Here is a 25,447-nt window from a genome sequence, read left to right as displayed (position 1 = left end):
TCGTTGTGCTGCGAATTGCAATACGGGTATACGGGTACTCTTCCACGGGTATGCACGTTTTGTGTCACACCTCGGCACCGATGGCATGAACACACTCGGAATTGGCGCGCTTCGATGATGAATGGAAGAAGCAAGATGATAATGTGTGGTGGCGCGTGCCAAAGGTGAGGCGCCCACGTGTTGAACCATGGATTTACACGTTTTTGCTGTTTTGAGGGCTTACACGTTTTTGTGATATCTCAGCAACCAGGGAATAAAGTACGTCGAGACTGGCATACTGCGATAGGCGATCTAACTGATAATCACACAATCGTGTATGATGTGACGCTGACACGTGCAAATTAGCTGTGAAGATGTATTTTGCCGATTTCGCCCATTTTTTGCGCTTTACGCGGGATTTCCGATCTTATGGCACGTAGTAACACGGGACTGGCACGCTGCGATAGATTGAACGGGAAATTCGACGGTGTCACAAGTGCGGGTGGCGCATTACACGTGTTGGGCACACACCAGCCAGGCAGATGGTTTTTCCTCCCTTCCACAGGTTTACACGCTTTGTGCCACATTCCGACACCCAGGGCACGGAACCACTGGAGACTGGCATACATTGATAGGGAATCGAACAGACAATGACGTTGCATGAACTGTCATATCGCACGCGCTGCGTGTAACGCGTGCATGGGTAATCGAACCGACAGTCACGTGGCACATGATGTAGGGTGACTGGTGTGCGAAGCAGGAAAATTTGTTTGGCCGCTGCCAAACGGTTTTCATTGTTCGATACAGTACAATGCTGTTTAATACGACCGAGTGGCCGAGTCTTGTGGCCGAGTCTATTTTACACTTTGCGCCATATCTCGGCAACCAGGGTACCTAGAACTGTGATTTAAACTGCTGAAGAAACGTAACTAATTTTTGTACGTTTTCTCATTAAGCGCAGAGAAGCAAGCGTGCAAGCGTTTGTTGCAGCTAAAGGTACTGATTTTACAAACGCCGTTACACCTCGTATCAATACAAATCACGACCGCTTGGTAAAAAAGCTTAGTAGGTTGCAAAGAACACTTCGAGGGTTTCTTTCTATTGAGACGGCGGCCATTGTCACCGATCATTCTCGCGGGCCTATTTCTCAACGGCACGGAGTCGCAGAACAAATATGAAACCGCAGCGCTTTCTTCGCCATCGAAGCGAAAGCTGAAGCCGCGCTGCTTTGTGCCCAAGTTTGCAGAGCACTTTAAGTGTAAAATCGGCTCGGCCACTTTACGAAGTGGAGACAAAGGAGTCACGTGGCCAGGTCAGGGCCGGGGCAGCCACAGTTCGGAAGTCAGGCCGACTCACGCCCGGGCAGTAACGGCTCACGCGTCAGACTGACTCACGCCCGAGGCAGTCACGGTTCACGCGCAAGACTGACTCACGCCCGCGGCAGTCACGGGTCACGTGTCAGACTGACTCACGCCCGGGCAGTCACGGCTTACGCGTCAGACTGACTCACGCCCGGGCAGTCACAGCTCACGCGTCAGACTGACTCACGCCCGGGGCAGCACGGTTCACGCGCAAGACTGACTCACGCCCGGGGCAGTCACGGGTTACACGTAAGACTGACTCACGCCCGGGGCAGTCATGGCTCATGCGCCAGACTGAATCACGCCCGGGGCAATCACGAATCACGCGCAAGACTGACTCACGCCCGGGGCAGTCACGGGTCACGCGCATGACTAGCTCACGCCCGGGGCAGTCACGGGTCACGCGTCAGACTGACTCACGCTCATGTCACGGCTCATACGCCAGACTGACTCACGCCCGGGGCAATCACGGCTCACGCGTCGGACTGACCCACGCTCATGTCACGGCTCATGCGCCAGACTGACTCACGATAGTCTCACTCCCGCCTCTCCACGTGCAGTGTTGGGCTGAAATCGAGGGCCGTGTAAGGCTGCGTGGCTCATCTGGCGTCAGTGGTGCGGCCGTTGGCGCTATTACCAATACCCACAAACGCAATGTGGATCGGCTGATATAATGTGGCAAATGTTAACAGAGGCGCTAAAAGACCTAAAAACGATGATTTTCTCAAGGTCTCGCAGCAAATTGAAGGAAGGGAGACCATAGCTCCTGCACGGCTGTTTCGGTGACGAGTGTACTTAGTCAAATTCGCTTCCATCTTCAATTACTACGACTCTGTATGTGTGTAATACGATTGCAGCATAGCTAGTCTACGTTTTGACCGTCCTTTCATGGGTATGTGTACAGGAAACGGTAGTCAAACCACGCCTAAGCAAGGGGAACGGCAGCCCCCCGAGGTTTTCTCCCTCATGCATAACTTACCAGCCGTTAAAGATAAGATAGTGGTTTTCATCACTCTATTTCGTGACATGTCTACCCGTCCTGCATCTCTCTAGCACTTTTCTTCAAAACACTGTGATGTGCAGCCCACTTGTGGAGGTCATGTCAGTCAGGTTTCTCGCTACAGCGATAACGCGGTTCACTATTTGGTTATTGAGGCACGCTATTTGCTTGTTTTATAACTGTCACCAATCTTAATATCATTGGTGTCAGATCTGATGTGCTAGAGGGTGAAGGGTCACATTGCCATAGGTCAAGATAGATCAAACATGATCATTTTTGTTCTTATATATGATATCAACGGCACCCACACTAGTAAGAATGCCTGGTTATGATCTATCACATCAACACCATTTGAACGAATACTGCACAACCAGTTGCAGTGAACTCCTAGGGTCAAGATTGTGTTAAGTCAGAGTAACTGCCGTGATATTGGCTTGTCTGATAGTTGGTGCAGACATGCTGTATTTGCTTATTGGTTCCTGGGTACAAGCTCACTAATTTACCAAAAGTTGAACAGCCCTATGACCTTGAACTTTTAATGCCTGCATGCAACAACTGGCTGCCCTACCAACGCCAAACATTGCAGTTGCAATATGTGTTCTCCACGGCATGGGTGAGTTTGTTCACCTTGATTGGTTTTTATTGCATGATGTCTGTATTTTCATCATAGTCACACTATGCTGTAAGACTATGTGACCTGGTTTGACCTGGCTTACGTCTTTCAGATGATATCAAAATATAAGTCATCTGAAAGAAGTACGCCATATTGCGCCGTGCGTCGTTTATCGCGGCGTCGTAACAGGGCGGTTATCATATGGGCGATGGAGGAAATATTTGGTCTCATATGCAAGTATGACCTTGACCTGTGAAGGATCAAATGTGTTAAGTCCAAGTTGTCCGCAACGTATGTGGCGTCAACAAATTCAAATTAAGTTCACGCCATGATTGTTGCACACCTATCTCCATTGCATGACGATCAAAGCATGTGTGACTTCGCGGGTCTTATCTGACCTCAGAGCTCACAAATTGACCCAAAAAAGAAACAAGTTTAAGAAGAAAGCTTAGATAATGGTTGCTATCTCCATGTTTCGCCGTCACCCACTTTGTCCAGTATGGCATATACCGGTAACGGAGCTACATATTCGTATGCACCCTAATGAAGATTTCGGCTGTCCTAATGTGTCTGCGACCTGAAAAGCCACTCAGTTGAGCAAGACCCAAAAGCCCAGACATTTTCAGAACAGGAAGAAAGCAAGGAGCCCACTGATGTCCAATGAATTTTTTTGCGTGCTTAGGCTCATATTGGTGAGAAGATATATCCTCAGTGCCGATGTGATACCTTTCAGGTCATCAGCGTGACTTAGAAGATCGCCCTTTGACCTGGAGCATGACAAGTATATCGTTAGATAACCTTTGTTAGGAAAATACACCAGTTCCATTTAGATGGACCATCTGCCTTTGTTACAACGTGTATAAAGAGGAAGTCTGTCAGGCCCCTCGTTCGGCGAGGATGCAAAAATATATTTGCCGGGTGAGGCTTAAGCATTGTCAGTAACGCCTCAGGCATCGGGTTGGTTTACAAGATAAAAAATAATGAAAGGTACTCATACAGACCATAGTGACATGAGAAATGCTCTGGAATGCAAATCCACTGTAGGATACTCAAACGGAATATTCAAATGAACGATGCACAAACGAGAAAACAAATTGATGCACAAATTATTACATGAAACTTTGCAATATGGTTAAAGAAATACAAATCAGGCAAAGGAGAAATGTGCAAATTGAAGACTGTACAATGCAAACTAGCCGAAAAGAAAACCAGAAGTGAAAAATAGTCATACAGTAAGACAAAACGTATGTCCAGAGATGAAAGAAAAGTAATGCTGAAAGCGTGATGATGCTCGTTAGTTAACTCCTTAAAGCCGGATACACGATATAAATCCAACAAGAAATACGTAGACATCGGGAGCAAAGACGAAGCTCATACTGTGTGCCCCTAGCTTTCACTTCTTTTACACTTTTTGCGCTTCCGCCAGTTTCCATTTCAAGCTGCATCTCATTGACTCCTTTCCTTTGATACTTTTCCTCCGAATATTTTCCATTTGGCCTTTCGTCCGTTGTCCGTCGGGCCGTCGGAGTGTGCCGCCGAGCCTGCCGGCTCCGGTGACTGGACCCACCACCGGCAGCGCCAGCGCTCCCGGCGTCGATAGCGGCGCGTCAGCCGGCCTAGCGTCGACGCCGACGACGCTGCTGACGACGGGCGCCGGTTTTTGCCGCGCGGACGACTCGTGTCGCCGCCACGGCCAGACACGACGCCACTAAATTAGCGCCCGCCGGCGGCCGGGACCAGGCGGCGGGGGCCTCGGGGGAGCGCGCTGAGTCGCGCTGACACGGCGCAAGCGGGGCGACGGCGGCCGCGCGAACGGCTGGTAAGGGAAAGCACGGGATCGGCGCATTGGCGATTTATGCCGTGGAGTGGGATCGAGACCGACCATGTTCTTTGTGCAGTTAAGGATAAACAGAGGTTTATTTGGGTAGCAGGGTCTATGCTTTAATGCTGTAATAGCCGATTACACAAATGTACATGATGCCATTGCTATCTAAAGGCAGGCAGGGTTTCCATGGGCAGCGAGAAATGTAAAACGCCCTTAATAAGGGCAGCACGCGGCTTGGCAGTCGTTTCTACAAAGAACCAGTCCTCGGGCAGCATATCTGGATAATCCAACGGCAGGACACGTGACCTTGGCATTTGAGTCAAAGACTGGGGCAGCATGAATGCAGCCACTGAGCCCCGCAGCAATCGATGCAGAGACTGCGTGTGGCTGAGACCCAGCCGCCGCTGCTCAGCGCGGACTACACGTCCTGCTGGCCGCGTCCAGGCGGCGGGCGGACAGACCAGCTGCCACCAGCTCCGAGTGCGGGAGGAAGCTCGAGCCGTGCCGGGCTGGCGTCCGTCGTGACTGTCAGCGACCGCTCTCGGCGTCGCCTCCCCGACCGAGCACCCGGCGACGACGGACTCACGACCCGCGCCGAACGGTGTCAGCCCGACCACAGCCGCAGCCGCGGCCGCCGCCGCGACCGTCCCGCGCTCGGAGAGAGCGCCCACCAGTCGCTCGGCCAGCGCCGGCCGCTCTCACGCCGCCGGGAAACAGGGTGGTCTCGCTCTGATAACAGGCCAATTGTCGGCGGGCGGAATTTCTATGACTTCGAAGGCAAGCACCCTGTTTTTAGAGAAAACGGCGTGGCTTCCCTGAACACCGGACGGGGTCGGCACTCGGCGGGGTTCGGCGTAGTTCGCCGTTGTTCCCGCGCCCGCCACGGGGAACGTCGGGTCAGTTCAGACCTCTCCTGATGCTGGCTCCTGAGCAGGCAATCAGAAGTTCCACCACCATTCCGAATTGCTGTGACTTCGCTGGAGAGTCGAGTGACAAAATGTTAAGAGTTGGCGAGCGCATTCCACTTGTCCCACATACGGCAATATGCATTCTCCACTCCTCCTTCACGGAGAGGAGCGGCGCTGATTACCTGGCTTTGGTGAATCAGAGCTGAGGACAGGAATGCCTGCGGACAGGAGTGCCTCCGGACCCCTGGACCGCCGCGGGTCAGGTGGGTATTGGCTACCACCAGAGAGCTCCCAGCTCAGCGAGCTCCACGAGCTCAGAGCCCAGAGCCAGCCAGCCCAGAGCCCGTGCCAGGCCGGAATGGACCCGACTTACGAGTCTGGAGCGAGAGTGGGGACCTCAGCCTGAACTGGTCTGCCACTGGTCTGGGACCGGCGTATGGCTAGTCTGTGCTGTTCTGCTGCAGGCCCCAGGCAAGTATGAAGCCCGCCCGGGCTTCGTCTCCGTCTCCGTCTCCGTCTCCGTCTCCAGCTCCGGCTCCGGCTCTGGCTCTGGCTCCGGCTCTGGCTCCTGCTTCGGCTCTGGCTCCGGCTCCGGCTCTGGCTCCGGCTCCGGCTCTGGCTCTGGCTACGGCTCCGGCTCCGGCTCCGGCTCTGGCTCCGGCTTCGGCTCTGGCTCCGGCTCCGGCTCTGGCTCTGGCTCCGGCTCCGGCTCTGGCTCCGGCTCGGGCTCTGGCTCTGGCTTCGGCTCCGGCTCCGGCTCGCTCCAGGTCACGGCTCCGGCTTCCACCATTGTGTCTGGCCCATTCAGCGGCCGCGACCCCTGAGTGGGGTACAAAGCGGCACCGACCGTCGGCGCCGAAGGCGTCTTTGGAGTCAGCCGCGCGTGATGCGATTTGTCGCGCCGCTCAAAGGCGCCCATGTTCGCAGTCGCATACCGGATTGGGCCAAACAACCCGGGAGAGAGGCGGGGGCGGGGGGGGGGGGGGAGGGACGAGGTGGCGTCCCGGGCACGGCGGCGTCGGCGGGTCCAAAGTTCCGGCGGGGTAAGAACGATGTGGGACTTTGGAGGCATTCATACGACCGGTGTCTACGCACATGTTGGATGAAGGATACGTCTGTGAGCAAGGGCTCGCAAAAGGACTGCCAAGCGTCCCTGACAGTGATTAGTTGGCATTTCTTTCATCGCTAAACCGGGCGCCTATTTTCCCTACCAAGTATTGTCGAGCAATTCGCGAACATTGTTTTCAACAGAAATAGAGATCAACACTATGATTATTATATGGTCCAACTCATGCATTGTGCTGTATTGATGACTCATCACTAAGTGTCACCGTTAACAGAAGGATCAATGCAAGCTGTTGTTTTTGTTATGACGGCGCAGAAGTTTTGGCCTTGATATCGCAGGACCAAAAGACTGTCTGCCAGAATAAGGTCTACCACCCTAGTGCCCAGAATAAGGTCTACCACCCTAGTGCTTTTTGTGGCGATGCTGAAAAGGTTGCGATACCAAGTTGTAAGTTAATGACCTAACCGCATTTAAAACATCGGAAATCTCATCACTTTACTTAGTTTGTTCCGCTGAAGGGCTATATGACACTGATAATGAGTGATGTTATAATGCATTCTGCGGTGCTGGTATGACGTGGATCTCCATGTTAAAGTCAAAACATGACGAAAACATTGTATGGTGTACAGCATGTGACCAGGGTAAAGTAAAACACGTGATATGCATTGGGAATGGCAACCCTCTTCATGTCTGAGTCAAAATAATTTGCCTTGGGGGCAGTGTCTTTAAGCAGCGTACAGTCATTCCTCCCCACTAACATGCCCCACGTGTAGACCTGAAACGTGGGCTTAGTCGAAAATGAGAAAATTACAGTCAGCTGCACCCGATCAGGGGGCGTCCTGCATGTCGCGCGCCCCGGACCACCCATCCCACGCTTACGTGGCCTAGTTATCTCGGCTACCCATGCTCTCCACAGATCCTATAGGATTCTGCAGGCTTCATGTTCATCGCCGGCTTTGCTGCTGAGGCAGCTGACGTGACGTCACAGGAGCACAGTCAGCGACTTCAAAGCACCGCGCGAGATTACTTTTGGCGGTCGTTGGGTGCCCACCCTTTTATCCCAGGGATCTATCCGCGCCGCCCACAGTGGCGGCGTCTGCCACTGTATGCTGTTACCTGGTCACAGCGGGACGCCTCCCCGTCCTCTGGCACAGCGGGACGCCTCCCCGTCCTCTGGCACAGCGGGACGCCTCCCCGTCCTCTGGCACAGCGGGACGCCTCCCTGTCCTCTGGCCCAGCGAGACACCTCCCTGTCCTCTGGCCCAGCGGGACGCCTCCCTGTCCTCTGGCCCAGCGGGACGCCTCCCTGTCCTCTGGCCCAGCGGGACGCCTCCCTGTCCTCTGGCTCAACGAGACGCCTCCCTGTCCTCTGGCACAGCGGGACGCCTCCCTGTCCTCTGGCTCAACGAGACGCCTCCCTGTCCTCTGGCACAGCGGAGGCACCTCCCTGTTCTCCGGTACAGCGAAGGCATATCACTGTCCTTTAGCACAGTGGAGACATCTCCCCACACCTCCTCTGGCACAGCGGACGCCTATCCGTCCCCTGGATCAGCGAGACGCCTCTCTGTCCTCTGGCTCAGCGGGACGCCTCCTCGTCCTCTGGCTCAGCGGGACGCCTTCCTGTCCTCTGGCACAGCGGGGCGCCTTGCTGTTCTCTGGCACAGTGGAGGCACCTCCCAGTCCTTTGGCATAGCGGGGACACCTTCCCGTCCTCTGGCACAGCGGAGACATCTAAATGGCACAGCGCCGAGGGATCAATCATCAGACCTGACCCTGCTCACCGATACAGCGGCGGTGTATACTTTGAGACACCGTTAACCTGTCAAGGTTCCGGTGTCCCTCCATTACACCGGCAGGCAACCGCAGCAACATTCTTCAACAAGGTGCCGTCAGCTGGTTACCACATCGGCGCAAGTCTGCAGACACCGTCTGCCGCCTACACCTACATCTTCAGCCACCAGACACCAGATATGGTATAAACCGTCGCTGCAGTAATGCCTGATACCGTATCCAACTTACTATCGGCCACCACCACCCAACTAACCACTGGCCACCATTAAACAGCTTACGACCGGCCACCATTACCCATCCTACCGCCGGCCACCACTACCCAACCCACCAACGGCCCCCCTTATCCAACTCACCAGCGGCCACCCCTATCCAACTCACCGACAGCCACCACTACCCAAATTTACGATCGGCAACCACTACCCATACAAACACGGACCTCTGGCTGCCTTTCACCAGCAGCGGAATCACGCTGTCAACAACGACGACGGTCGCGCCGGAGGTCGCCCTTCAGACCCGTTCCGCCCGGTCCGCCGCCCTCCCGCCTTGGACAGGTGCGCGGCCAGCCTGGGCACCTGCCCTGGGCTTTAACCGGTGGCCCGGGGCGCCGGATGCGCCGCGGCCGGCCGGCAGGCATTAGTTGCGGCGGTGGCGCGTGCCGGCCCGTCCGGCCGCGGCTGACCGCTCCACCCGCTCGGCGGAGCGGCACGGCCCCCGCTGGACGCCGCGGCCGTCAGCTGTCTGCACATGGCTGCGTTCAGACGCCAGGGACGGGTCGTTGGGCAGCGCTGTATTCCGTATGGTGGTGTTCAAATATGTTGTGGTACTACTCTATCGAGATTGCCTATGTATCGTGGTGATGATCTGCCGAGACTGCGGTACCGATCTGCCGAGATTGCGGTACTAATCTGACGAAATTGTGGTTCTAATCTGCCGAAATTGCGGTACTAATCTGACGAGAATGTGGTTCTAATCTGCCGAGATTGTGGTACTAGTCTGCCGATATGGCGAGAAAACCCTTTATCTACAGACCCGCCGACATTTACTGTTGCCAGACGGCCACAAGTACGCATGACGCGACAAATGACAGCGGCTGGGAACGACTGAGTTCCCCACATGTCGGGGTCAATTTTCCTGAAGGATTCGGCCGAGCAGCAGGATCCCTCTTGAACAGAGAGCCTGAGGTCGTCAAATGCAAAGGACGGCCCAAATAACTCTCTCCTTTATGGAGAGTGCCGAGATTCATATATAGCTATAAACTTGAATTCAGGGGCAATAATATGACAAGACTGAGGCCAATGTTGGCTGTATCAAGATTCAGCGTTACGAAAAACACCATAAAACTTACTTGCTGCGTGGTTAGATCGTAATCAACCGTCATCACATCATAAACGCAATATCATTGTTCCCTGAATCGTTTTGCCGGCTGGTAGGTAATCGCGCTAGCATTTACAAACACGCTGTAATACCAGGTCACCTCTAATGGCAACTCAGGTCTAGAGCTGTGCATCACCGCAGGACATTTTGTACCTATGGTGAACGAAAACCCGGCCGCCGGGCAGGCTCCGTCCAGAAATGATCTCGGAGAAGCAGCGTTGGTCATCATGCATGCGGTTTACTCAGTCTCCTGAGGAGCATCGTCACACAAAATGCGTTTCAATGACCAGTTGATAGGATCGAAGATGAGCAACGGCTGTTTGAAGCACCCATGAAACCAACATCCAGTTGACTTTGCTGACCAGAGCAGCATGATGTCCTGATTAGCTTGCAGTGATGGCGTCAGTCCTTCATTTGCCCCAAAAGCCAGAGATGCCGCGTCGCTAATTAAGGATGCTACATCAATAGTCGCGGCACCCACGTCAGTCACCCCTTTGACGATCATGGTCCTGTGAAAGACTGACGCACCATGAGCCCCCGCCCCTCAGCACCATGGACTCCCACCCCTCAGCACCATCGGCTCCTTCCCCTCAGCATCAAGAGCCCCGCCCTCAGCACCATCAGCCCCTTCTCCTCAGTACCATCAGCCTCTTCCCCCCAGTACCATGAGCCCCCCCCCCCCAGCACCGTCAGTCCCTTCCCCTCAGCACCATCGGCCCCTTCCCCTCAGCACCATGAGCCCCGCCCCTCAGCAACATGAGCCCCCGCCCCTCAGCACCATCGGCCCCTTCGCCTCAGCACCATCAACCCCTTTCCCTCAGCATCATCAGCCCAGCGCCTCAATACCATCAGCCCCTTCCCCTCAGTACCATCGGCCCCTTCCCCTCAGCACCATCAGCCCCCGCCCCTCAGCACCATCAGCCCCCGCCCCTCAGCACCATGAGCTCCACCCCTCAGCACCATGAGCTCCCGCCCCTCAGTGCCATGGACGCCCGCCCGTCAGCCACCTGAAGGGTGTTTTGGGTCGGTACCAACGGCCATGGTCGCACATCACCTTTTTCTCGGCACGATTGTTATCAACGGAGCGTTGATAGCAATATGAAACCGCGACCAGCGTCCTACGTCACACAAGATTGTCTCATCTCCGTCGGCGCTTGTGGCTTACTTCACGGAGCCCTGCGCCTTATTACACATTCCGCGCTGTTATCTGTCTCCCTTCTGCTGGACTCCGCGCCGACCGCATACCCCACCGCCAGGAAGCTCTGTCGCCCTGCGTCAGCAGAGCTGCCCTGCTGTGGCAGCAGCGCGCACGTGCTATCAGCTTCCCTCGTGCAGCACTCCCCGGCTAGGGTCATGCGCGGTGGCTGGCGTCCTTTCTCTCCAGCTCTGGGGATCTGCGCTCCAGCGCGCTCTAATAGCGATGCCGTCCCCCCATTAGCCGGGCCCGCGAGACAGACGGAGACCTTCCGAGGGACGGAGGGCGGGGGGGGGGGGGGGCTGGACGGCTATGGCTATCGGAGCTAGAAATACGGCCTCGGATCACTGCACGGGCCTACAATTCCTAAATCTTTGGATTTTTGGAGTAAAGATGACATTCTAAGTACTGCACCGCGTAGAGCTTATCTGCCTGCGTCCCGGGGGTTTAAAGTTACTCTAGAAGCTCACTTATGCACTCGACCTAGTTGTTTGATGGGTGAGGGACGCATGCATTGATATTGGCATGTGTGCATGGGTGCACGTGTTGTCATCCAGCGCATCCCCACTTTATCCATAACTATGACGTCCTTCAAAAAGACACATGCAGATCAAGTGTGCCCGGCAAATTTCGCCGTTCAAATGTAAGTTTGCTGTGTCGGCGAAACTGCAATAGCTAACCAGCGGCTGTGGCCGCTCCATGCCCGTTAGCGCCGGAGGGGCCGCGTTCGTGAGTCCAAATAGTAAAGAGCATCGGTCTGAGGGATGCGGCCACCGAGCCACGTCCTCACCACCATCACTGTCTGACCACCGGGCCACATACGCGACATCACTGTCGTCACAAGTATGCCGTCACAAGGACCGGCCTGACGGTCGAGAGCACACGCTGTAGTACCGCGAGACGATAATGATCAATCCGAAGGAGTCCATCGCGGCGCACTGCATGGATTTACGCCCGCTTCCGCGCGGCGATGGATTATGGATCAATCACTTCGCTCGCCTGCAAAATTCAGGCGCGTGAATTACAGATGGTTGAATGCCGTGCCGCTCTGACCGGCGCAGGGACGTGACGCGCGGCGCAGGGACGAGATGTGCGGTGCAGGGACGTGACGTGCGGCGGGGGACGTGACGTGCGACGGGGGACGTGACGTGCGACGGGGGACGTGGCGTGTGGTGGGGGACGTGACGTGCGGCTGAGGACGTGACGTGGGGTAGGGGACGTGACGTGCGGCGGGGGACGTGACGTGCGGCGGGGGACGTGACGTGCGGCGGGAGACGTGACATGCTGCGGGGACGTGACGTGAGTCTGGGGACGTGACGTGCGGCGGGGGACGTGACGTGCGGCGGGGGACGTGACGTGCGGCGGGGTGCGTGACGTGCGGCGGGAGACGTGACGTGCGGCGGGAGACGTGACGTGCGGCGGGGGGCGCTCTAAGCTCAGTGTCCGGAAGACGAGCGTCCCCGCGCGAGCCAGCGAGGGACTGAATCGGACGCTGGCGCGGAGGCGCTCAGGGCGGCTCGTTCGTCACCATTAGCCCGTACTGACAGGGCAGTGCGGAGCCACGATAGCCACTCGTCGACGACGCCGGGAATGCTGGGACGGCTTTCCGTGTGTTCGTCTGCGAATAAATCGCGCCGGACTCGGGCAAGTCTGCATTTATAATCTTTTCCCGAAATTACTTAATGAGGATGCCCCAACTTTGGAACGTCAGACTGCCGTCCTCCCGGATGGCGCTCAACGGCGCTGAAGTATGCTTATCCAGCGACGGTGAGGCTGAGCGCACGGGTGGCACACTTATGCAGCCAGGTGAACTGCAGCGGCCAACGGCGAGCGCCCACTGCACCCCCTGCTGCCGTAGCACTGCGTGCACCGTCCTGCTGGTGCTAGACTTTTATAAGCGGCCATTGCGCCGTGCTGGTAAGTGAAGGAGTTGCTGCAGTCCGTAAAGATTTCTGACGGCTGGTTGCGTTGATGCATTGCGTTTGAATCAGTCATAGTTTAGCCGTTCTCGACGGTTGGTCATCCTTCAGCTCCTCAATTCGCTTTTCTTCAGGTGATGTTTTTCCTCTGAGAATTGTATCCAGAGAGGGGGCAACTCTAGATTGTTAAATATGCGTAGAATTATTTGTTTATGTGGCGCATGAGAGTCTGGCTCAGAAATTAAGATCAAACTGAAGAGCTGGGTACCAATAGCGCAGTGGTCAGGCTGCGCGTGTAGCAGATTTCCAACAGCCTGCCTGATAATTTCACTAGACCTCGCTTGTGCCAGCTCTCATGAGTCGGGCAAGGGGAAGTGGCATTAGTCAAGGGCTTCTATTTACCAGCAGCTCATACTCCCCAATACTCACCGCACCAGTGTTCACACACACACAACCAGCAGCAATCTTGCGTTGTCAAATCGAATGAGTGAGTATTTGAGCACACGCGATAACAAAAACGTCTTACTTCCAAATGGAAACGAGTCACGATCACGTGCTACAGAAATTGTGATACCACGTGATTTGTAACCAATGAGAAGCGTCAACGACATTGTACGATGGGCGGAGTTGTACGAAGGCTAAGCCAATCGTAGGGAGAGGGGTCGCCTTACGACCCCCGGGACTATGTGATGTAACGGACGGCTGGCGAGGTGCTGAGGATGACCTTTTAAAGGAAGTATTGAGCCACATCTCGGATAGCATGCATAGTTTAGATCCCGGCCTGGGCTTGAGCGGGAGTGAGTCAAGCAGCTGCACATAACCCACCCTGGCGCAGCGTGCGACTCGGTCGAGGGTACCACCCGGTAGTAGGTCCAGCGGATCCGGCGGGGCAGTTAGTATGGCTTATGAACGGCGATTAGCCTGGAACCGCAGAGTAAACCTGTTTGATGTCGAAAAGTGTGTTTTTGTTAACCACGGCGCTAGGCCCTTTTGGTAATATATTGAATCCATATATATATATATATATATATATATATATATATATAACGTGGCAGACGTTACAGGGCTGAACTGGCGTCCAAAAATGGCATATGGAGCCGGGCAGAACATGCATTGGCATGTAACCGCTCAATCATCAGGGGGACCTCTGAGTCACGGTAGCTGTGCCACGTGTACCTTGCGACTTAGGAAGGTGTAGGTATCGGAACAGAGGTGCGCAGTCCGGCTGATTCAGCACGTAGTTAGAGAGAGAGAGAGAGAGAGAGAGAGAGAGAGAGAGAGAGAGAGAGAGAGAGAGGAGAGAGAGAGAGAGAGAGAGAGAGAGAGAGAGAGAGAGAGAGAGAGAGAGAGAGAGAGAGAGAGAGAGAGAGAGAGAGAGAGAGAGAGAGAGAGAGAGAGAGAGAGAGAGAGAGAGAGAGAGAGAGAGAGAGAGAGAGAGAGAGAGAGAGAGAGAGAGAGAGAAGGAGAGAGAGAGAGGAAGAGAGAGAGAGGAGAGAGAGAGAGAGAGAGAGAGAGAGAGAGAGAGAGAGAGGAGAGGAGAGAGAGAGAGAGAGAGAGAGAGAGAGAGAGAGAGAGAGGATAGAGAGAGAGAGAGAGAGAGAGAGAGAGAGAGATATATATATATATATATATATATATATATATATATATAGCAAGCAAAAATGCAACGTACACTGGCAAAGACAACTATGTGCGCAATACATATCCGTACAAGCCATGTCACACAGGAGAAAACATTACAGTCTATACCTAGACATCATGACTATAGTAAATGACCCGCTCTTCTTGCTCAAGTCTTGCAGTAAGTGGTCCTTTGTAATAACTGGAAATGCTTCTCGCGGCACACTGCAACTGCGATCGCGTAAGGACAGACGGAATGCCAACTCGCCACCCGAGCAACATGGCTCCGTTGCGTCGCACGTCTCCTGGCGCCTTCCACTCGCGACGGCACAGCCGGGATGCCTCGATACGCAACGGGCTGGTGGCAGGAAAGCTGGCGCTGGCTGTGGTAGTGGAGGCGCAGAGACCAGGGAGTCACGCGCGTACTGGGTCTCAGGCGACAGGGTCACTTCAGTACAGGTCCGAGCGGGGTGTTGCAGAGTGACTCCCATGCGTCATCAGCCGGGCGTGAGTGCGACCAACGGACTATGACCTGGACTTCAAATCATTCCACCTCTGCCTCATCCGGTCCAGAATAGAGTCGGCATGGTAACGTCGGTCTGATGCTGGTTAAGAGCCAGCAGCAGCGCATGCCGCCCGAGCAAATCGGCGTACGGCTGCTGGTGGAGCTACCGGAGAATGGTGCTGTTGGCCGGCCTGGCCGAGCCTTTCATCACAAACAGGGTGAATATGATGAGGTTTTCAGAGAATGGGAAGATAACGGGTGGGTCCGGGCCATGGAGAGATGAAATATGGGAAGGATGAACGTTTGAACCTACGTCGTGGGTAACGTGCAACATTCTATGACTATAAGGCGTTTATTACTGTATAAAGATAGCAGACATCAACTGGCTAACAATAAAACACCTCTGCTCGGGGGCAGAGTGTTATTCCTGTCATGTGGTGATAGCTTGTTGTGCTTTGGCTTACCACTAGCGCATGATGAAATGCATGCTCGCGGGCAATATGGTAGTGGTGGTAGCTGGTGACGGGATAGGACTTTATCGGGATTAAATGTGCCTTTTGAGAACGCATTGGCTGCACGCTTCGCTTACGCCCCGCTGATAGATTTGCGATATTAGAAATATTGCTTCTTGTCTTTCTAACAGTTGAGACGCGGTACTGTTCTGTGCTGAGTGCATGTTCTTATAACGTATTTGATTTGATTTCATCAGATATTCTTTGCCGTCCTTCTCACGGGCTACCAGTGATATAATGCAGTTCTGTTAATGATATAATGCAATTCAGACGCTTCCGCGGCCGAATCGCTACAAATGATTTTGTCCTGGACAAATATTCGTCCAAACTTTCTTATCCCATTATTGCTTTCATACTTCTCTCATAAGCATAAGGTGCCAGGTGTCTCATCTTCAGAATCTGATGTCCTTCTTTTCTGAATCTGATTCAAAATCTCCACCAGTCTTTCTGGTGGTTTGAGTTTGCTATTGTTTTGAATTTGTTTCACCAATTTGGCTAGAGGCATATTTTCCTCTATTCATCTTGTAGCCAAAGAGAGAGATGCGACAGAGGGATAGCATCTTCATTGTTTGTATTTGGCTAACCTGACACCAGACTTTTAGTGAGATGCTTGACCACTGGGGTCATATTTACGGCTTTGAGCTCATACAACAGGAGGAATTGGATTAGTGCATTCAAAGAAAGGCCCATAGTCCTTAGATAATTTGACTGTGTTGGTGGTTAAATGCTGAGTGGAATGCTCGATTACGCGTTCTTTCAGAATTTTGAGTGATGTTACTAGGCTTGTTATTTGGCCCATTCTGCCATGGAGTATCCGGGTCAGATAAACGCAGATTTTTAACGTGACTATTTCGGTTTCACCCGTCAATTGGTCTTTAGCTACGGTCGTGGCATCACCAATAGACTGAAGCACGCAATGAATAGTTCTCCAATGACGAGTGAGTTTTGGTAACGAGTTGTCACCATAAGCGAAGGATCCCTAAAATACGCCATGCGCCATACGCCAAATACGCCAATAAAATACGCCATAAAATACGCCAACTTACATTTTTACAGTCCTTGCAAACTGATCGTAGTACGTAGATCGTAGTAAGTTGATCGTATATGGTAGTAAGTATCGTATATCGTAGAAAGTTGTTTTTCTTGTGGCTTAAGACCAGGTGATGCGGAACTTGGTGACAAAAGCGATGAAGGTTTTCCAGCACTGTCTGGAAATACTCATCTCCCTGATATCTGAATTTTGGAGCGAGAAATGTGTTCATGAGTAGAACTGGACGGCGGGCATACATAATGGACAATGGACGTAATTTTGCACTTTTTTTGCTGCCGTTTATGGTGAAAGAATGGCGGACGTTTTGGTGTCCCAGTCTCGTTGAGAACGGCTGACGGGTTTGGTTAGCAAGTCGTTTTGAACGCGTTTGTACTGCTCATAGTTTCCGCTTGCTTCAGAATGGTACATTGAAGCACGAATATGTTTGATGTTAAAGAATGTAGCAATTTGTTGGGCGACTGCATTGGAGAATTCGGCCTCGTTGTTAGATACAATATCACCGGGACAAACACGATGTGTAATTATATGCTCAACAAGGATTTATGCCACGGCTTCAGCTTTGTTTGATTCGGTGGCAAATGGCCCAGCCCACCCAGAAAACGTGTAGTTTATGTCAATGATGCCCGGTTACCATTGTGGCGTTGTGGGAATAATCCAGAAGTGTCCATTGCAGCAATTTGGAAAGTTTCTTTTCAATCTGTGTGTTTTGTACAAGGTATCGATCTCTGCGATTTTCACCTGTCATACGGTGCGCAAGTTTTCAAGTGCCGAACAATGCCACGGTGCACGCCAGACCAGTGAAAACGCGAACGGAGTTCATCATATGTTTTAACGATCCCGGGGTGACGGCCGTAATATCGTGAACGGGCGTCTTCGACGAGAGGTCATTAAAGAATTCGCAGTATGACTAACTGTAAGCGATGGCAAGGGATAACAGTAAATTGTCCAAGACAGCACGATGAACCTTTATTTCAGCACATTTAAAAGGAATTTGGAAAACAGGGAAAGTTGGGAGAATTTGGGATCAGCATGCAACTTAACCCCATTTTCGTGCTGGATAAGTATTGTTGACTCACGCAGTTTTTGCACGTACTCTGGAGATTAAGGAGTATGATTTAGAATTACGTAGACGAGGATTTGTACGAAAATCATGAACGAGGCATGACATTTAAAGTGCTATTTTTGGCGAAACCTTCAGACACCCCTATTCTCTTCTGAAAAAAAAACATTTCATCAGTGCGCCTTCCATGTGCACACCATATTGACAGTCCAATATAAACGCCCGTAAATTATTACCATGGGTGTCATCGTCAGACGGCTGGGATCATTACTACCGCAAGCCGGCTTGCCTCCTCTATTTGTCGTTGTTCTTTCCGTCGACAGTAGGCCACATTAATCGTCTGCCGCGCGACATGCCGTCTGGCTCAGGATAGACCTGCAAGGCGTGGTCGGGTTCCCGGTAATGCGAGATCGCGGTCCCGGGCTGGAGCTCCGCTCTCCGCGCCCTGGACACCGACCCATCTCTCAGAAGTCTCATGCGGAGCACCCAGGTCTCAACTCATCCCGACCCTAGCAAATCGTCCATGGTGTCCCGAGTAAGGCTCAGCTGCCTGGAGCTTTGGTGCCACTGAGGCCTCAGCAGCCCGCCAGGCTCCACCTCAGCTCTCAGCGCCGCCAACGATAAGTCAGCTCTCAGGCGGCTGATGTAGCCCAGGTCTCGACGGCGATGGATGTGACTCAGCTCTCAGCGCCCCGAGAGTAACTCAGCTACCAGCAGCCTGAAGGCGTCTCAGCTCCTCGAGTCCTCGCTTACAACTCACCTATCCTTGCAGCTGTCTAAGACTCTTTCTTGCAACTGCTTGCAGTTCATGTTGTGTTTTGTTGCAGATGCTAACGTCGAAGACACGGCTCCAGGTACCTCAGGGCTGCACGGCCCAGCACATCGCTGGCGTCCACATACCCCGGAGGCCCGCCGCCAGCTCGGCGCCCGCGTCACTTCAGACCAGGCTCGCCGGGGCGCCACCGAATCAGTCCACGCATCAGGCGTGACGATCCATCTTCGTCGGAGCCGACAGTTTTGTATTTGGTGCGAGCTGACGGCGGCGCAGCGAGACTCGCCGCCGACGTCGCTCCATCCCCTCTCGATCGGATGCCGGCGTTTGGCCGTGGCCGTCTCACCTGCAGCGAGACTCGCCGCCGACGCCGCTCCATCCCCTCTCGATCGGATGCCGGCGTTTGGCCGTGGCCGTCTCACCTGCAGCGAGACTCGCCGCCGACGTCGCTCCATCCCCTCTCGATCGGATGCCGGCGTCTGGCCGTGGCCGTCTCACCTGCAGCGAGACTCGCCGCTGCATCCCCTCTCGATCGGATGCCGGCGTCTGGCTGCGGCCGTCTCACCTGCAGCGAGACTCGCCGCCCGACCCGCGGCGCCGCGCCAGCTTGCAGGCCGCGGCTGCACGCCAGCACCATGCCACTTAACGGCTCAATCAAACCGTCGCCGGTCATTAATTTCAGCGTTGTTTGCGGGATGTCGCCTGTCACGCCGGCATGCCGACTGTTTGGTAATAAATCCCCCCACTCTGCGGCACTGCAGTCGCCGTGGGTCAACCATTCCCGCCCGCAACGGACTTTGCTACAGAACTCTTACCCCGGTTGTTGATGTGCTCAGCGACCTCCCGTTCAGCACTGAGTACAGCTGTGTACCGCGGCTTCAGTTCAGTGATGCGCTGCGACTTCAGTCCATCCACGAACTGTGGCTGTTGTGGAGATTGGCAGCGGTAGAGCTATGCCTCCCAGGCGGCCGTCGGAGTAAAGCTACCTCACTCGAGTGGCGGTCGAGGAGGGCCCATTCATCACCCAAACCGCGGTCGGGAGGCTGCAGCAGGGCAGGGGTGCAGAAATCAGCTCGAGGATCTGCTGTTGGAGCGTCGCGGCGGGCAGTAGAGGAGAAGACGCCACTTTGGACTGATGGCGGGGCACCGGAGACGGTGGCGGCGCGGGCCCGTCCTCAGTTATCATCATGGGCGTGCCTAGTTCGGTGCATTTGCTCCAGGCCAATAGCCCAGGCCAAAACCTGACACCACTCGCGACGTGGAATCCCGCCGAGGTGACAAGAAACCGCCGTCGCTCACGGGAGCAGCACCTTTGCGGAATGAATGGGGGCCCACACGTTCAGAGATTAGGAGCTTCGCCATGGCATGCCGCACCACTTGTTGATTGGCTCAATGGCCGGGTCTAAGCTTCATGAAGGAATGACGTTTTCGGTGACAGCAATTGCGAATCTGGAAGGTGTAAGGGACTTCAAAGGAAATGAGCACGCCTGAAGACAGGTTCGCTCGTGCAGACAAGCGCTCCAAAATATAAAGTTCCCGAGACTCGCTTAGCAACGCTGAGCACCAGTGGAGTCTGCTGTGACCTGTTCCAGCGTCGCCAGCCGGCGGCCCTCGCTGCGGCTCCCGCCGGTCTCCTCTGCCCCTCAGCCGGGCGCCGCCTGTTGCCCTGTCTGACACCGGCTGCAGAGGCAGAGTTCACTGGCGCCGGCTGCAGAGGCGGAGGTCACCAGGGTCAGCACATGGCCGGGCGAGCGGGATGGGGTGCCGCGTACCGGCCGGGCCCGCGGCTCTCCCCGCCAGACCAGTGAAGTGCCACCAGGTCCGCGGGTCTCCCCGCCAGATCAGTGGTGTACCACCGAACCCTCACAGCCTGCAGCCAGGCCAGCACACGGTATCCGGACTTCGCAACAGGCCAGATTCCGGTGGCATTGCCCTGCGGCCGACATGCGGGCCCGGTGGCTCACAATGAGGGAGGAGAGGGAGGAGGGGAGGGGGGCGGTATATCGAGACAGGGTTCCTGAAAATTGTGGCTTGGAATGCGGATCGGTCCGCTTCATCAGCTCCGGAGAGATGGGAGAACGGCTCGGCGCTTTCGCATGATTAATGGACTTGTCCGGAGGGGATCGGCAGAGCGATTTTCGCCGCGCAAGAAGCCCCTCCAGGAACGGCATACTTAGCACAACTGGTGCTTGAACCTGAATTGGAATATTCCGGAAATTCGTGGGGTTTCTACGTTGAACAATATGACACAATCGTCGTGGCGCTACTAATAATCTTAAAAGCTTTGAAATAACATGATGTTATTATTTGTCATAGCGTTCTAGAGATTACGTTAAGATGCATCGAGGGAGCCTTGCACCAAATGATGCTTTGCAACCAGTTAAACGAACAAATGTACCCTGCCACACGTATGATGCTAACATGTCAGGTCTGTTAGTACCGTATTTTGTAGGCGTCGCAAAATAGCGCAAAATCGAAATCAATTGATCTTAGACTGACCGAAGCAGCACGCTCTATTAAATCACAAATTATTCATCCAAAACAAAGACGCAGTCGCCGTTGGCAAACAAATTACGTGCCTCACGCTCAGGCAGCGGGGCAATAAAGCCGACATTGTTAGCTCTTCTATTGCGCGGAACTACGTATTGATGAAGCGCCGCAACAGACAGAGACCCCATGCGTTTGCGCCGAGCCGCGGTCGGCACGTGGGGGCGCTGTGGGACCCAGCACTGGTAGTGAAGAGCGGCGCCTCGGCACGGGCCCGCGACCGAACAATTCGACTGAGCGCGAGCCGGGCGCGCGCATGCGCACTGGCAAGTGAACCGCGCGGCAGTACGGCACGGAGTCGGCTGTCTGACAGTCGGCTGGCCGCGGTAGGTGGGGGAGGCGGCGGAGCCGGCTGCGGCGATCGGAGGGAGCTGCTGAGCTGGCGACAGTGGCTGAGGGGTCGGCTCGTCTCTGACAAGGCACAGTGAGGCTGGTGCCGGAACCGTCAGGACTCTGTGACCTGGCCGCGAGGACTGCAGTGGCTCAACTTCGACAGAGAGCGGGCGATAGCAGGAGCGGCATTCTGTTGCAGGACTGCTAGTGCGGGAGGGAAGGCTACTGGCGGCGTTTTGTGCGGGCGCGAGTGCCGTGCTGCGCGGTGAACTACAGGCTGATCGGTGACTCGGAGCGGTGAACTACAGGCTAATCGGTGACCCGGAGCGGTGAACTACAGGCTGATCGGTGATCCGGAGCGGTGAACTACAGGCTGATCGGTGACCCGGAGCGGTGAACTACAGGCTGATCGGTGACCCGGAGCTGGAGTAAACAGCGTTGCCGACACCAAAACGGCGAAAGCCGCTGGGGGAACGCGCTCGTCACTCTCGCCGCCTTTCCTCGCGGCGAGGCGAAATAAACGACTCGGCTGAGGCCGGGGCGGCGCCCGGCGCCCACAAAAACGCTGCGCCGGCCGCCGGAGAAAGGCTGGCTCTCGGGCAGCGCCGAGCGGTCCGGCGATAAGGTGAGGCGGCCACTTCAGGCGATAGCGGACGTTCAATTCGGCCCCGCCGGCTGAATTTCCGATTGCCGTGCGGCAGGGGGCTGGTCGTCGGACGGGCCAATGTGCCGGCGCGGCTCGGTGCAGTCTCGGTCTCGGGCTCGGTCTCAGGCGGCGGCCGGCGACAGGAAGTGGGCCGCGGCGCGCGTGAGAACCGCGGGCCGCGTGTGAACGGACCGGCGCGTGCACAGCGGCCGCCATGCGCCGAGGCTGGCTGCCGGTGTTGGCGCTGGTGGCGCTGGCGCTGGTGGCGCCCGCTCGCGGCGCCAAGTGTCCGAACGCCTGCTCCTGCCGCTGGAAGTACGGCAAGCAGACGGTGGAGTGCCGCGCCAGCCGGCTGCGCGCCGTGCCCGAGGGTCTGGACCCGGGCACGCAGGTGCTCGACCTGTCCGAGAACCAGCTGGACGAGCTGCCGGCCGAGGTGTTCCGCCGCGCTGGCCTGCTCAACCTGCAGAAGATCCTGCTGGCAGACTGCCGGCTGCGGCGTGTCGACGACGCCGCCTTTTCCGGCCTGACCAACCTCGTCTACCTGGACCTGTCCGACAACGCGCTGACGGCGCTGCCCAAGCGCAGCTTCGGCGCCGTCGGCGCGCTCCGCGAGCTGAAGGCCGCGGCCAACCCGATTCGACGCGTGGACGAGGACACGTTCGCGGCCGTGCCGGGCCTGGTCAAGCTGGACTTAGGCGGCTGTCAGATCGGCGAGGTCGAGCCGGCCGCCTTCGACCCGCTGCGCATCATCGAGAGCCTCAAACTGAGCAGTAACCGGCTGCGCGAGCTGCCGGAGCGCGCCGTGGTCGCGCTCGACCAGCTGCACAACGTCGAGCTGCACGCCAACCCGTGGGAGTGCGACTGCCGGCTGCGCCCGATGCGCGACTGGCTGCGGCGCAACAACATCCCGTACCCGGTGCCGCCCAGCTGCCACGGGCCGCCGCGGCTGGCCGGCCGCTCCTTCGAGGAGCTGGGCGTGAACGAGTTCGCGTGCCGGCCACAGCTGCTGCCGATGGTGCGCGAGGTTGTGGTGACTGCCGACGAGAACGCCACGCTCACCTGCCGCATCGGTGCCGTGCCGCAGGCGCGGCTCAGCTGGCTCTGGCGCGGCCGACCCGTCGACAACAACACGCTGCTGGACGGCGGCCGACGGCCGGTGATCGTCGAGGAGGGCCGCTTCGAGCGCGTCAGCCGGCTGGTGATCCCGGGCGTGCGCGCCGAGGACGCTGCCGCCGATGTGCGCTGCGTGGGCGTCAACCCGGCCGGTGACGCGCAGACCAACTTCACGCTGACGGTCGGCGCGCGGCTGGCGTTCCTCTCGCCGCTGAGCGACGGCCAGATCGCTGGAATCGCCGTCGGCCTGCTGCTGCTGGTGGCCGTCATGGTGGCCGCGCTGGTGACAGTGGCGCGCACGCGCTCCGCCAACGCCAAAGAGAGCAAGCCGCGCCCGCCGGTCGACGGCCGCGGCGTGGTGGTCAGCGTGGAGACGGCGCCCGACGACGATGTGAACCCGCTGGAGAAGCCGCCGCGGCTGACCGAGCTCGGCTTCCCGCCGCGCTACAGCACCAGCACGGGCAGCATCGTCGAGTCGGCCGTGTTCGTGCGGGCGCCCGACCTGCTGCCGACTGCAGACGCCGCCACGCCGCCGCCGTCCGCGGCGTACCCGCCGTACTACGCCGGTGGCGTCACCGGCAACCCGCTAGCCGACGACAGCTACGAGCTGCAGCAGCTGCCGTCTACCAGCGGCTCCGACCCGGAACGGCTGGACCCGGCCGCGTACGGCTACCCGGCCGACTACGGCCTGCCCATGCCGGAGCTGGGCGTGGCCGGCTGGGACGATCGCCGGATCTCTGTCCAGCAGGAGCCGTTCGCCGACGCCGACTGGGCCGGCCGTCGCCTGTCGGGCGCGCCGAGCCGCCGCGAGCCGTCCACCTCGTCCGAGGCGGACGCACAGCTTGACTCTTCCAGGGACTCGCGCGCCGAGCTGGCCGCTGCGCTGGAGGCGGCCGACGCCGGCCGCCGCCGGCCCTGGCAGCGAGGCGCGCCCGTGTTACCGCCGCTGCCGACGACCGTGGTCACACACGTGGGCGCTGCCGCCGGTACGGACGTCTAAGCATCGCCGGTGTGGACGCCACTGTTGCGCCTGTGTCCTGCGTCGCCCGCCAGCAGGCGCGGGCGACGTTCTGGGTGTACCTAATGTTGGTGTGCGTGGGGTATGAAGAGCAATATCAGAGATTCTAGAATGTGTTGGTTGGTGGGCATGGCGAGCGTTTCGAGAGCGGAAGCTGTATCGCACCCGTCGATGTAGTGTTGCAATCTAGTCAGACACCAGGACCGAAGGCGATTCTGTCGTGCTCTGCTACTCTGTCACCCGCGCCAACTTCCCCCATATTTTACGTAATGAATCTCTTTGTATACGAAGAAGTTGTGTGATGTCTTCGGCCTAGTATAGCATTCTTGTCGGGAGTTGACCGGGCACATTCGTCCTTGTCGGCTTGAAAATGTTAAGCCGGCTCGTGTTCTGAAAAGTTTTGAACGGCGGTTGAGCACGGCGGAGGTGAGGCTCAGGAGACTTCCGGAAGAACTTCCGGTTCTCGCAACACGCCTGACGTGGAGTCAGGACCTGATCGTCCATGCAGCCAGGCTGTGTGCGACTCAGCATCGACGAACACGCTACTGGACCGGCTCCGTGCAGTGCTCACGAGCGCCACCCTGCTCGTGCAGAGGAGAATCGCATGAACGGCGGGGCGTGCTGTAACACCAATAATTAAGTGGGCACGCTAGCGAGATGCGCGTGAAAATCGAAGGCTTTTACGATAAAGGGAAACCGATATGCCGCGATCATGATCATGAATCGGGACTTTTTGCGTGAAAACGTAACCGCGTAAAACGCGAGCACTGATTGCAACAATTAAGGTAAATTTTAGAAGGCTCAGGGACAGGGTTTTATATAGCTCACAGCTGCCTACAATCCTTACACTCTTGTGAAATAAATAAATGGTATGCGTTAGTAGTGGCCCCTAACGTGAATGAGGTCATGATAATATCAGGCCGATTATGGAGAACAATGAAAAACCCTGACCTTTCTGATGACGAAATAATCCCCGCCAAAGCCATGTCTAGTTCAAGACTAGGCAGTTGGACACCACATTAACTCTGATGACCTATATCATCCACTGCAATAAAACGTTCTGTTCGTGGAGTGGAGTCTGCAAATAAAATAAAAGCTGCGAATAAAACGTACATCAAAATGTTATTAACAATCCCACTTACATGCAGCTCGATTTCTTTTTCTGTTTTAAAACGTCAGCCTTATATTTCGGCGCGGGACCCGTACCAACAGCTGAACTCCTATACGCTGTTTACA

At 56.0% G+C, this 25,447-nt stretch overlaps 1 protein-coding gene and 1 pseudogene across 1 annotated transcript; both read left to right on the top strand.

The window, feature by feature from the left end:
• LOC119108228 (isocitrate dehydrogenase [NADP] cytoplasmic-like) overlaps window positions 1-22,263 on the top strand; it is a 147,133-nt pseudogene extending 124,870 nt beyond the window's left edge.
• On the top strand, window positions 21,426-24,321 carry LOC119108226 (leucine-rich repeat-containing protein 24-like). Its single transcript, XM_037231810.1, has 2 exons — window positions 21,426-24,067; window positions 24,250-24,321. The coding sequence occupies exons 1-2, from the start codon at window positions 22,292-22,294 to the stop codon at window positions 24,319-24,321; spliced, it is 1,848 nt and encodes a 615-aa protein (XP_037087705.1). The 5' UTR covers window positions 21,426-22,291.
• The last annotated feature ends 1,126 nt before the right edge of the window (window positions 24,322-25,447 follow it).

This window comes from Pollicipes pollicipes, unplaced genomic scaffold, assembly GCF_011947565.3.
Source record: "Pollicipes pollicipes isolate AB1234 unplaced genomic scaffold, Ppol_2.1 Scaffold_6686;HRSCAF=7923_pilon_pilon_pilon, whole genome shotgun sequence".
Taxonomy (NCBI): domain Eukaryota; kingdom Metazoa; phylum Arthropoda; class Thecostraca; order Pollicipedomorpha; family Pollicipedidae; genus Pollicipes; species Pollicipes pollicipes.
This window is presented reverse-complemented; position numbering and strand designations above follow the sequence as displayed.